General features: G+C 35.4%; 1 protein-coding gene across 1 annotated transcript; it reads left to right on the top strand.

The window, feature by feature from the left end:
• Nucleotides 1-10,675: 10,675 nt before the first annotated feature.
• On the top strand, nucleotides 10,676-13,139 carry LOC145011245 (basic leucine zipper 34-like). Its single transcript, XM_078969922.1, has 5 exons — nucleotides 10,676-11,277; nucleotides 11,375-11,465; nucleotides 11,573-11,699; nucleotides 12,587-12,791; nucleotides 12,876-13,139. Exons 1-4 carry the CDS (start codon nucleotides 10,742-10,744, stop codon nucleotides 12,745-12,747), a joined length of 915 nt encoding a protein of 304 aa, XP_078826048.1. The 5' UTR covers nucleotides 10,676-10,741; the 3' UTR covers nucleotides 12,748-12,791; nucleotides 12,876-13,139.
• Nucleotides 13,140-13,731: the final 592 nt, after the last annotated feature.

Genomic DNA, 13,731 nt, shown 5'->3' on the forward strand with positions numbered 1-13,731 from the left:
TGAACTCGATGAGCTCATCAGGCAGACAACAAGTTTTTCAACTTTTTCCAATATATTGCATCAAGTATCAAACAAACAAGCCTAGGCTCTGATACCACTAATGGGTTTTGAGCATTCTAACACTTCCTAAGTGTACACGCAACCCTAATAAACCTTGGATCTATGTTTGTCTAAGATACATGCAAATACTTATTTTTCCAAGGTTCATATCTGTACTAGCATGGCATGGGGAACATGAATCAAATAAAGCTGGTAGAAATATTTACCTTTTAGTAGTAGTTGATTGCTTGGAGTTTTAGAGCCTAGCACCAATAGTGTGAATACCTCAATTGGAAATCACAAATCACCACAAACTTGGAACTTTGAGAGAATAGTCACTACTATCTTGAAATTGGCCCTCTTGCTTTACTCACCTCAACAAGTTTCAACTAGTGTGATTTCAAGAACCAAAGCCTCCTTTATATAGTGTGCTGGATTAGGGTTACATCCATGTAAACCCTAATACCCATGTCTCTTCATTTCCATGAGATACATGGGTTAAAGCTCCATGGAGTACCCATTTACTTTTCCATGCAAGCCTAGCCCATTCCAAATAAGCATTAGCCCACACTATATAAATATAGAAGCCCATATTTAATTAGTAATATCTTTGATCTCCAAATTAATCCTAGATTAATTATAGATCAATACTAATTAAATAATATGATCTTATATTAATATATTAGAACTTATAATATATTAATAAATCATAATTTGTACTATTCTCAAAAGATTATACATAAATTGTTCGGGTGAAGTGCAACCCAAATGGACCATGCTGGGTCGGGTCAAGTACATACCAAATATAGTTATGGACTTAGACACTATATCCAACAATATAAAGGAGTAATTTGCTCCGAAATCAAACAATAAATTGGTAGGCAATCCATTTACAAGAAAGGTACCTAAAGCGACATCCGCTACATCCTTTGTGGCTTCCAGTGTCATTTGGAAGGCTCTCGCCTTCGGCTTTGGTGGGCGATTAGGTCTTGTTGCCTGTTTCTTCTTCGGGCAGTCCCTCAAAATGTGCTCCTCATCGTTGCACCCATAAGAAACTTTCTTATTGAAGGTGCATTCATTGGTATAGTGCCCAGGCTTTCCATATTTAAAACAAGCGACCTCCTCGCCACATTTCCCAACATGTTTCTTCTTACACTTGTCACACCATTTTGCTTTGCCTCTTCCTCCTCTCGAACGAGACTTCAAGAATTTACTTTTCTTGTTGGATCTTGAAGATCCCTCGAAATTCCTTTTATCACCAACCTCAGCCCTCTCCAGACCCTTTTCCTTTAACTAGGTCTCAACACTCTTGGATGCTCTAATGGCTGCTTTCAATGTACTTGCCATTTTGACTGTTACACCAAAGTCTGATGGTAATCTGTTAGCAAATTTTTCAATCTTGGCAAGTTCAGTTGGCACTATACAAGGAAATAACTTCATATTTTTGGTAAACGCGGTAGCATAATCATCAATGCTCATTTTCCCTTTCTTTAAGTTCTGGAACTCATCGTTTAGGTCTATCAGATCTATTTCAGAGCAGTACTGCATTTTCAACTACTCTAAGAAAGCTTTCCATGACATTTGCAGGGCTTCTCCACGTGGCATTGTGTCTGCCAATAGTTTCCACCAGCTTAAAACTCTGGTCTTCAGTTGTCTGACCACAAAAATAGTTTTATGTTTGTCACTATATATGCATTTTTCAAATACCATCTCCATTTCGGAGATCCAGTCCATAATCTCTACAGGCTTTGCGCTTCTAGAAAGACTTGGTGGTTTGGCGCCCAAGAAATTCTTATACAAATGCCCATCTTTGTTGATTTCCCTCTCCAGGTTATTCATTTCTGCCACTATGGGTTCCACTTGATTGACTACTAGTTGTAATTTCCTTCCTATGACTGTCCGTCATGTAGTTCAGGTTGTTCAACAGGCATTGAAGGTTCACTCCTGTTGTTCAGCAATAGTTGTCTCATTTCTTCCCTTTGTTCAGCCATCATTTCCTGAATCATGGCTTGTACTCCTCCATTGTGATTGGTTCTGGTGCAGCTTTTACTATCGGCACCTGCTCAATCACTTGGGGCTGAGGTTGTTGATTCCTATTCATGTTTCCAGCTCCACTTCGGGTTCTTGTCATTTTCATCTATACACCAAATTAGGCGAATTTAGATCTTTATTCACGAAAGATATTTAATTTCTACTTATCACTCGGAAACATTACATGCTAGTTCTAATATTGTAGCCATACACTTAAAATCCTAAACACATAAGATTTCTAGATCTGGTAGGCAACAGACCATAGATCCGCACAAATAATACCATATATGGAAAACATATAGCATTTAGCACAAAAAAACATTTTAGGCATCTTTCCTAAAATATACTAGTGCTTGTGTCTAAAATATGGTAGACACTCATCTCACGATCATCACTTAGCATTCTGAGTTTAAGTCCAAAAATCCTACAAATTCCTAGTTCTCTTAAACTAATGCTCTGATACCAACTGTGACATCTCCATTTTCATGGGCAGAAAAGACTGATTTCATCTATGCTTTTATAATAAAATTAGAGTAATCTTTCAATTAAAAGTGTTGTGCAATTTGCTCCCAAAACAAAATATGATAAATTTATCAAAGCATTTCTTAAAGAAATGTATTTTCATTTCATTACAAACTTGGGATGTCAACATTGATATAGATAAAAAGCATAAATAGCAAAATATAGGCCTTACAATATTTATTTACATCTACTGGCCTATAATCCAAAATCCCTCGTCAAGTCATCCAATTATGCTCTGGTTCTACTACCTGTAATATAGAAAGATGAGTGGGTCAGGTTTGGGAGCCTGGTGAGCACATGGGGTTTTCAACCCACAATAAATAAATTTATTAATTTCATCAACCAACAATAACCTTGATTACCCGTTCCCGTTATCCTCACTTTAAGTCCCTCAACACCTATCATAAGGGACCTAGCCTAAGGATCATCATCGGGATGGACACTAATGCTAAGGGAATTCCTCATCCATATATGTTCGTAAGGCAACCATGAGGGGGGTGAAGTACACCAGTGAACACATTGTTCACAAACACCTACAGGTTGCGAGCCTGCTAGCATTTAACTAGACTATCTAGAAAAGTTTGTGGTTGTCATCTATACTCCGCTAGATGACTGGAACATCGTCAACTTCGAGGCCCCTCATAATTTTATTTCGTCACACATCAACTATTTCATTTACCCATGTTTTACCCAACATATTTGTAGATAAAAATACATATACATTTTAAATCATTCTAAACCTATATAAAACATTCATTCAACATACATCTCGAATAAACAAACAATAAATATATATACACACATAGCACGTAATTTATATAAATTACTTCATATCTATGTGTAAGATGAAAGTGACTATACACTCACCTGATAAGATGGTGACTGGACAACACTTCATTCCTTAAAATAATGTTTTTCGATGAAACCGGGAGGTTTGCTCAAAAACCAGGCAAAGTTTCGACTCGAAAAACTCTTTTTCTCGGAGACTTCGGGGCTCTCCGGGGCTTTCTTCTAGTGCTAGGAACGTACCCTAGGATTACGGGGGTTTAGTGTACCTTAAGAGAGAGTATAGGGTGAAAGGAATGAAAATTTTATAAAAGAAATCAGGCAGCCTCGCACCCCTTTTATATGTGGCCGAAGTTTCAGGTTATGTTGGGCATAACTTTGGTACGTGGGGCGTACTATTGTATGCTGAGCGTACCTTCATACGATGCGCAGAGGAGCGGGACGTGTCATCGACATGTCAAGCATGCGAAGGGTATGTCGTGGTCACTTCTGGACCAAGCAAAATGTGAGACCGTTGGGCATACAAACCTCGTATAATGGGCGTACCTCGGTACGCTTAGCGTTGACCCTTTGTACATTGGATGTTCCTTCGGATAAGCTTTGAAGTGTGTGCCTTGAACTTCAAAAATTCATAATTTTCGCATACGAGCTCCGGTTTTGACGTTTTTTATATCCACGCGTAGGTAAGACCGTGCTCTGCAACTTTCATTTAGACTCCATCGGCAAATTTTGAATTTATTTTAAAGTTATATTTTTAACAGACCGAGACAGAAAAAGTCCGTTAAAAATTCATAACTTCTTCATCTGATGTTCATTTTTGTGTATCCTTTTACTGTTGAACTACTATTGACAAGATATCTGATTCTCCTTTAGGTTGTATCGGCTAAAAATCGTTCGATCTATAATTCGAAATCTAGGTTGCACACGAATATGTCTAATCTTAGAAAATTCATAACTTCCTCATATTAAGTTAGATTTGGACGTTCTTCTTATGCATGCTCTCGATTTAATGTATATTGTGACTTATATTTAGATCGATAAGGCTAAAAAGCACTTTATCATAAACTCAATTTTTACGTCACACAGCGGTGTGTCGATTTTGTCGCGAAACTTCGATTTTTCATAACTTCTTCGTTATAACTCGGATTCCGACGTTCTTTATATCTTCGGAATCCTTGTTACGACCACTACAACTTTCTTCATAGATATAGGGTTTATCTAACATTTTACTTTGGACGCTTATTTTTATCCTTAATTTATTATATCATCATAATTAAGTATAAAGCACATAATACTCAAATAATTCATTTTTATTACTTCAAAATGAGTTACAATGGTTAAACTAGACTAATACATCATCTTTAATGCTTAGCCCAGAAACATAGGCATTACAAATACCCATTCTACCCAACTCGTTCTACCCGAAACCTGAAAACTTTACTTAATTGGCACCCCTAAAGTTGAGGGGTGGAGCAGTGAGTGCACCTGCTCCAGTTACCTTGAGGATTACTGATGGTCATGAGGGAAGGGCAGAAGCCCTGGTAGTGATGAGCTGAGCATTAAAGTTTCAGTTAGGGGAGGCCAGAGTTTCATCAGATGCTATCACGGGTATATTATTTTTTTGTTTTCTTCATGCTTTTTATATGGGTGTATGTGTGTGTGTGTGTGTGTATATATATATATGTGTGTGTGTATATATATGTGTGTGTATGTGTGTGTGTTCTGGAATCATGTGTTGGTATGTGTAAGCAGTACCTTTGGTTTAGTTCTCTGCTATTTCCTGGTTTATATTATCAAGGATTGTCTTGTCCCATTTTACGTGCCGAAAGTAATGAGTGGAACACATCTTGTTGAATCGGAATTTAGTTTGTCTGGTTGTTGTTTTGGGTAGTTCGAGGAAACAATTCGGGGGTATCACTTAGAGTATCAGTAAACGAATTAGCATGATTAGTTCATCAATGGAGTCCGAGTTCAGAAATGTTAACGTTGATAAGAAGGAATGGCAGTTATTCATGGAAGGACTTTTGGGTCCAATTGCTACCATTACTAAGGAAGGAGCGGTAGGAAGCGGATGATGATGGTGGTCGTGTATGCTTGTTCAAAAAGTGGAAGTGTCAAAGAAATATGGGAAATTATGTCGGTGGAAGGCAATTAGAACGCATGGATCCCTCGATAAGTAGGATGCTAGGTTGGAGATCAGTCAGTCCTGGTAGGGGAATTTATTATTCATTGTTTTAGTGAGGATGACAGGGTGCAGTTAAATTCAAGTGGGGGAGTGCCATTGGAATTTATGGGGATAGTATCATGTGTAGAACTAAGGAGAGTTTCACATCCTAGTCGGGAGGGAAGACGACTAAAGTGAGCGAGTAGATTGAGGTTGTGCAAGGTAGGGAGTTCGGAAGATTTCCAACATCTGGGCAGCACAATCATTGGAATGTATAGCCGACACATGGATGGATTTTGGTTGAGGGTTGAGTCAGTGTATCTCTGCTTGTTCTTGTCTGATAAAGGCTTTGGGATTCGAAGCATGACCCTAACACCTGATTGAGATATAAACAATATGGTTTGACACATGATTGATTATGGGTTGGTATGGTAGATGGAAAGTAAGACCATGGGTTCAGACCATGGCGGTATGGAAGTGTTGTAAGAGTACGAGGTAGATGTATCGTACACAAGGATGATAGACTATCAAGGAAATCTTATAAGTCTGTGATGTAGTCGTAGCATTCACCAGACTGAGGTAGGCCATTGTAGGAGTGGTCTTTGGGTTGAAGTAAGATCAGCGCATGGTAAGGGGGAGGCCGAAAATGTTGTCAGAGAATTTCTCCTTGTTATGGGAAGAGGACCATTGGGTATGAGGCAAGGTCATGCATGTATAGCACTTGATTCGGTGAGACCTGTGGGCGTGGCCCGTTTGATTATGAAGATAGGATGGGGCCCATAGGCGAGTCCTGTAAGGATATGATACTGCGGGTAAGACCCAATTAACATTGGCTAGAGCAAGGTTTTAGATTACATTTAGAATGGGATGACTCTGTGATCAATGATTGGCATTCGTGCGATGCATGGGCTAGGGTAGCCATTATCAGTTAAACTCTCAGTAGGATCCAGGTGGTTGGGCCAGGTGCAAGGCTGTTAGCCTCAGCGATGGATTAGGTATTTTATACCTCAGCTTAGTGGAAGGTCACCATGGAATAAGAATATTTCAAGTGAAATGAAAGTATATATCCTTGGATCTCGGGTTATGGGTTATGTACTGGGTTGCCAAATGGTAGAAACTCGTATTGGGAGTCATCATCTTATATTTCTATAAAGGATATTTTCATCAGCAAGTTATAGTTAAGGTATCTGTCGGCCAAAGGTATCAGTTGGATGGTTTAGGATAAAAAAAGGATGCTTTGTTGTTCAGAATGCAGTAAAAGGTCCTAGTGATTGTGTTTCGGGATGGTCCTACTTATATGGGGTCAGGTAAAGGATGGGGTTTTCAGAATTTTAGTAGTGAGGTGTTGGTTTAGCAGTTAATGGGTCAATAATTTGTTTACCCTTAGGGTGCATGAGTTCAGTTGAACTTGGTTTCATTGCTACCATTGAAGGTTCGTTGGGGTATGAGTCAACCTTTTCGGTGGATCGGGGATTCAAGAGGAACTGGTCGGAACGTTGGGGTTCCAGGAGGATGATATGGAGTGATTTAGATAAATCTAATTTAAGTGGGGGAGAGTTCTAACATCCTGTTTTGAATTGTTTCCTAATTCGGGGATGTGGTCCGAGGACATGTCAGCATAAGGCTTGGGGCCTTGGGGAAGGAGAGTTTTAGACCCCTTTGGGTGGGGTTACTATATATTAGGTGATCTAAGCGTTTGGTGTGTGTTTTCGAAACCAAGGGCATAATCGTAAAGTGGTAGTTCGGACCATTAATGAATTTTGGATTTAAGTTCGAAACGTTTTAAGGAAAGAGTGAGTTGATAAAGTGTAGAGCTTCTCATTACCTTTATGTGAATATAAGGATCGTCGGAATCGAACTTATAACGAAGAAGTTATGTCTTTCAGAAGTTTGGTGGCTTTAAGGCTAAGCTTAGTACGTTGGGCAAACATAGGAGTACGTTAGGCGTACTAGGCAGATTGATCGCAGGTGCCCATTAGAGTACGTTAGGCGTACAAGGATTACGTTCGACATACTCTAGCCAGTTGCAAACCCTAATTGAGCATCTTGGGTCCTATTTAATGACCTTAACTCAACTCCAAACCCTCTTATCTTCAGCCTCCATCCTATTAAACCCTAGCCTTCATTTGATCATTCTTTAGGTTTTTGGTGTGATCCTGGTGTGCTTTGGAGAAGAAGGAGATCTTGGAAGCATTGCTTGGCTTGGAGCTTGTGGATCCAAGCTCTAAGCATCTTCATCAACTTCCAGGAGATATATCGTTTCTAACTTGATGACTCTATGTGTTAGATCTAGTGTAGGGTATGTTTTGGGTTTATTTTGGTCCTTAGAGCCATCCTTGTGAGTATAGGCTACTCCAGGAGCTTATAATGTTGGATATTAGCATTTCTAAGGTTGTAGGTGCATAAAAATGTCATCTTGACGGGTTTGGATGAGTCATGATTAAGTTGGTGTTCATATTATGGGTTTAGAAGGTTAAAAACGGGTTTTCAATCCCATTAAGGCAAGGAAACTTTATGGTTTAAGACCTTATCTAGATGTTAGATCTGAGTTTGGATGTTGGTCTTAAGCATTAAGTTTGTGTTTGGTGCGCACAGCTGGCTGAAAAAGTAGCTTATTTTCAAGCTTTTTTAAATTGTCATGTTTGGCAACCAAAAAGTAGCTTACAAGCTAGCTTTTTAAAAAGCTACTTAGACTAGCTTTATAGGAGTTTTTTTTTAAAAATTCCAAATATACCCCTTAATTAATTATAAAAACACATTCTGATTGAATGTTCTTTTATGTTATTTCATATTTTCAATTAGTTTTACCAAACATCATTTTTTATCAGCTAGCGTTTCAGCTATCAGCTAACTTTTAATTTAACAGCTAGCTTTTCAGCTATCAGCTAGATTTTCAGCTAACAGCTAGCTTTTCAGCTAGTACGCCAAACATATAATAAGTGCTTAATGAGAAGTCTTTGGCCCTCTGACGAGTATGATGGACATACTTAGGAGTACGCTCAGCGTAATGCATGGATCAAGCTTAGCGGCTTGTACGTAGCGCATTGAAGACCAGTACGCGGGGCGTACGAGTTCAGTATGCGGGGCGTACTCCCAGGATGCACATTTTGGGCCTTTTGGGCCTTGAGGCTTTTTTGGGGTTTAGACTATGAGATGTTAGACCAGTTATGAGAAGGGTAAAATGGTCTTTAACCCTTTAGGAAGATAGATTATTGTTTGGGCCTTGGATTTTTGGAATGTATCTTAATTTTTGATTAGAGATAATTTGATTATATTCAGTGTGAGGATTCTGGTAGCAACAACTTATGTGTTCATTTATCTTGGATTGAGGTGAGTCTCCTCATTGTACTCGTGGGTCGAAGGCACCATTGTCGGCCTACTAGGATATGTTATGCTAGTTGTCTTTTGACTCTTGCATGGTATGTTGTGCTAGGCCCATTTGTATGTTGGGATAGGCCCATTGTATGAAGGGCTAAGCCCATTTGTATGTTGGGTTAAGCCCATTATAGGTTACATAGGGTGTTATATGTCTCTGTGATTCTTGTATTGGTATGTTGGGCTGAGCCCATTAGTTTGGTTGGGCTTAGCCAATTATGGTGGGTTGGGCCCGATATGCAGGCTCGGCCCAATGGTATGTATGGTATGTGGTATTTGGGGAACTTACTAAGCTTTGTGTTTATAGTTTTTATGGTTATGATTTTAGGTACTTCCGGTTCCAAAGGAAATGCTCCAGCTTAATCACAACGCATCCACCCATGTTACCACACTAGGATGATTTTCGGATTTTACATTGATGAGTGTTTTATTACGATACATTTTTAAATGTTTGAATCAAAATATAATTGTTGATTTAGTTAAATTAAAAATGATATTTTTACCTCATAAATTTTGGGCATTACAATCATCACTACCACCATCTCTGCAACCAACCAACCCCACCACTGCCATCTCCGTCACGTATACCACCGACACCTCTACCAACACCACTACCTCTACTACCATCCACCATAATCATATATTATTACTTAATCTGTTAATAAACATATATGTATAATTATTTATGGTTAAGCATATATGTATAAACATATATAATCATATATGACTATACCTCTCTGTCATATAATCATTTATGATTAGGCACACCTCGATGTTGCCGGTATAATGGAGCGTTAGATGAGCAAATCAGAAATATATGATTGATTGTGAATCTCAAAATCTCTGTTTTTTTAGAATCTCAAATGAGTCGTGTCATATATATATATATATATATATATATATATATATATATATATATATATATATATATATATATATATATATATATATATATATCTGTGTGTGTGTATGTGTGTGTGTGTGTGGGATGGTTAAAAAAAACAGTAAATAGTGTGAAAACTTAAAAACACTATTTTCATATTATTATTCTGTAACGAATTTTGTATCCCCAATTTTATGTCATTATTCAGCAATGAATAAATTAATAATCACACGTTAAAACTAATATTAGAATTTCTAAAATAATACACATACATAAAATTTATAATATAATAAGAACATTCTAATGAAAATATAAATAATTAAATGTTAATATTCATATTAAAATTACTTTAATAATACACATATACAACATTCATTGTAGAATAATAATATAAATATAATATTTTTATACTTTAATGTTATTTAGTGTTTTTATTTGAACTTATTTTCATATATATATATATATATATATATATATATATATATATATATATATATATATATATATATATATATATATATATATATATATATATATATATATATATATATATATATATGCATTTAATGTATTATCTTGATTAATGCTTTTATAGTTAGTTATATATCAACTCTTTTAATATATCTATACACCTTTATCTGGATTAAATAAAATTACAGTCTCACAAAAAATTTAGTGTTGTATTGTGTTTCCAAAGAGATTTATCCAAAAAATGTAATGTAATCTCTGTATTACTCTATCTTTGCCGTAAAATTTAAAGAAAAGTGTAGAAGAAGAACATTTTCCGTTTAAACCAGACATAAAATAATAATTAAAAGAACATATGCACATGGGAATCCTTTAGTGTCTTTTACATATATATACAATGCAGCTTGCTTTGTTTGGTTATTGGTTCACTTATTTTTCTCTACATTTGCACTAAATTTTCAAGGGAGATAGAAATGGCACACCTGCCTCCAAAAGTGCCACAAAACTGGTCGGAAAACTACCACCACCACCAAAAGCTACCGTCTACTGAGCATTTGCCACCACCTACAACCGCTGCGGCCACCACCCAAATGGATCCGTCATGGGTGGACGATTTCTTGGACTTCTCATCAACCAAACGAGGCTCCCACCGCCGATCCGTCAGTGACTCCGCCGCCTTCCTAGAGATCCCGATGATGGGGGAGGACAATTGCCGGAGATCATCTGCACCAGGGTCAAGAAGCGGCAATGGCGGTGGTGCAGCTACGGAATTTGACCGGTTTGATGAGGAACAGTTCATGTCTATGTTTATTGACGATGAAAACGGGACTGGGCCCACAGTTTCATGCTCAAATCCTTCGTCGCCATCAGATCATAACAGCATGAATGATCAGCAGCAGATCGAGGAAGAAGAGAGTTCATGGAAATCCGATACACAGTTCAATCCCCATGCAGGAACGATTATGGATAATTCAAACGACAAGATTTTTGATCCCAAAAGGATAAAAAGGTAATTACGTATAATTTATGTTCATTTACAAATTACAAATTAAATCCTTTTTATTTTTCTGAATTGAGAGTGAAATTTTAAGTATTTTTCCTCATAGAATTCTGGCGAATCGGCAATCTGCTCAACGATCAAGGGTGAGGAAATTGCAGTACATATCGGAGCTAGAACGCAGTGTTAATTCTTTACAAGTATGTTTTTAATCTGTTTCTTTAAAATTTATAAACGTATATAGTTTTTTTATGAATAATTAAATCCAGAAAGATTTATAAATTTATAATTTTGTAACAATTAAAAGGCAGAAGTATCAGTGCTATCACCAAGGGTAGCATATTTGGACCATCAACGATTGGTTCTAAACGTGGATAACAGTGTTCTAAAACAAAGGATTGCTGCTCTCTCTCAGGACAAGATATTTAAAGATGGTATGTATAATTTATTCAAATTAATCAATCTTTATTTATATATACATATAAATGAAAATTTGCAATATATATAATTGTTAAAAAGTAGGATTAATTGCAATGATATATGTATATTCATAATTGATTGTTTACTATGAAATTTTACTTTATTTCTTTCTGTTGAATCATTATAAGTTGAAAATTATATCTGAAGACTACGATTTAATCCAAATAACAAAATTCATTGCTATATTTAGTTAATTTTCTACATAATAATATCTTCATCACAAAAACAATTTCAAATTACAATTGATAACTTGATAATTGATATAGTTTTAGAGTATAATATCTTATTAAGATTTGATTAAAAATAAAATATTGTGTTAGAAATAAATGAAAGTAAGATGGAAAAAATAAACAAAGTTATCTTACTTTTTGTCTTTTTCTCACACGTTTGGAGTTCTGGATAATGTATTTTCTAGTATTATTTAAATAGATAATAAAACTCTAAAACAATATACTATGATCATGATATAGAATTTTGATATAAATAACAAGTTATGTAAATCTAAATTATAAAAAAATATATATATCAAAAAATATGAAGTATAACTTTTAAATTAATAATAAGTATTTCATTTTTATATTCTACTTTACAATTCATCAAATATAGTATATAATAACTCAAAGTGCATATTAACATGTTCATGCAGTGCATGTTACTCCACGATACACTTCTGATTCCATATCTTTTATTTAATTTATACAAACAGGCTACCATATCAACTTTAATATATATATATATATATATATATATATATATATATATATATATATATATATATATATATATATATATTCTTGTAAATCTTTTTTGTTTATGATATTGTTTTATAAAACGAATGCAGCTCATCAAGAAGCATTGAAGGGAGAAATAGAGAGGCTTAAGCAGATGTATTACCAACAAAACATGAACAAAAAGATGGAAAATGGATCAAATGCAACCCATCATCATGATTCGCCCATTTCTGATCATGCTAATGCTCAAGAACAACTTATGATTAACTAACAAAGCCATTAAACCCTTGATCTTCATCAACAACACTCTTATTGGTAAGATCAATCTTCATGAGCTTATTACTGATTTGCTGTGTCACATAAACCTAATGATCGTGATTGTGATTTCCTTGCTAACAGGATGTATGATTGCAAAGATGTTCTTAAACTAGAATCCAATCATATGATCTCCAATGGTTCCCACTGCTTGATGAAGATTGTTTCTTTATTATTAATTAAATTTATCAAAATGTAATTAATTCGTCACAATGATTTGTTAAATTCCCTTCATTTTAATTGTCTATTTATGATATCATTCGCAAAAATCAAAAAGAAACGAAAGGATTGCCTGTTTGTTTTGTGATCACGATGGTTTGGATGTATCACATATATCGTCTTCACATATCTATTTTGTCTTCTTAATCACCCAAATCATGTATCTTTTCTTTCACAATCAATGTATTAGTTTTTCCTATCATAAAGTCCATTAATCTACGCTTTTTGCTAGATACACACAAACCCGAAATAATTAAGTACTTCAAATAACATTGTATTTTTAGTAACTTAATATGAAAATCACATTATCGAAAACTGTTTGCGGATAGGACGTGTTTGACAAAACTAACCCGTAGCATTTTGTTAAACGCTAAGTGAAATAGCTTTTAGATTTGGAGCGTTTTGTTTAAACTATACGCTAAAAGTTTGTAGTTTCAAACGAAATGTTTTGTTTAAAGCGTTTTGTCAAACATTAGAAGTTAAAAGCTCTCAAACGTTCTGTAACAAATACGTTCACACTGTTTGTTGAAAACTTATAACAATCCATAGATAACTAATAATATATATATATATATATATATATATATATATATATATATATATATATATATATATAGAGAGAGAGAGAGAGAGAGAGAGAGAGAAAGAGAGAGAGAGAGAAACGGTTTATAGAGAATTATTAACTACAAAAAAAGATAAATAAGACTATAAATAGGAAAAC

This window comes from Lactuca saligna, chromosome 8 (assembly GCF_052625555.1).
Source record: "Lactuca saligna cultivar CGN05327 chromosome 8, ASM5262555v1, whole genome shotgun sequence".
NCBI classification, from domain to species: Eukaryota; Viridiplantae; Streptophyta; class Magnoliopsida; order Asterales; family Asteraceae; genus Lactuca; species Lactuca saligna.

Excerpts from the sequence above, each read along its gene's own strand:
- LOC145011245 (XM_078969922.1), top strand. The coding sequence starts at position 10,742 with ATGGCACACCTGCCTCCAAAAGTGCCACAAAACTGGTCGGAAAACTAC. Across the intron at positions 11,278-11,374 it reads GATCCCAAAAGGATAAAAAG|AATTCTGGCGAATCGGCAAT; the intron begins GTAATTACGTAT and ends TTTTCCTCATAG. Across the intron at positions 11,700-12,586 it reads GGACAAGATATTTAAAGATG|CTCATCAAGAAGCATTGAAG; the intron begins GTATGTATAATT and ends AAACGAATGCAG.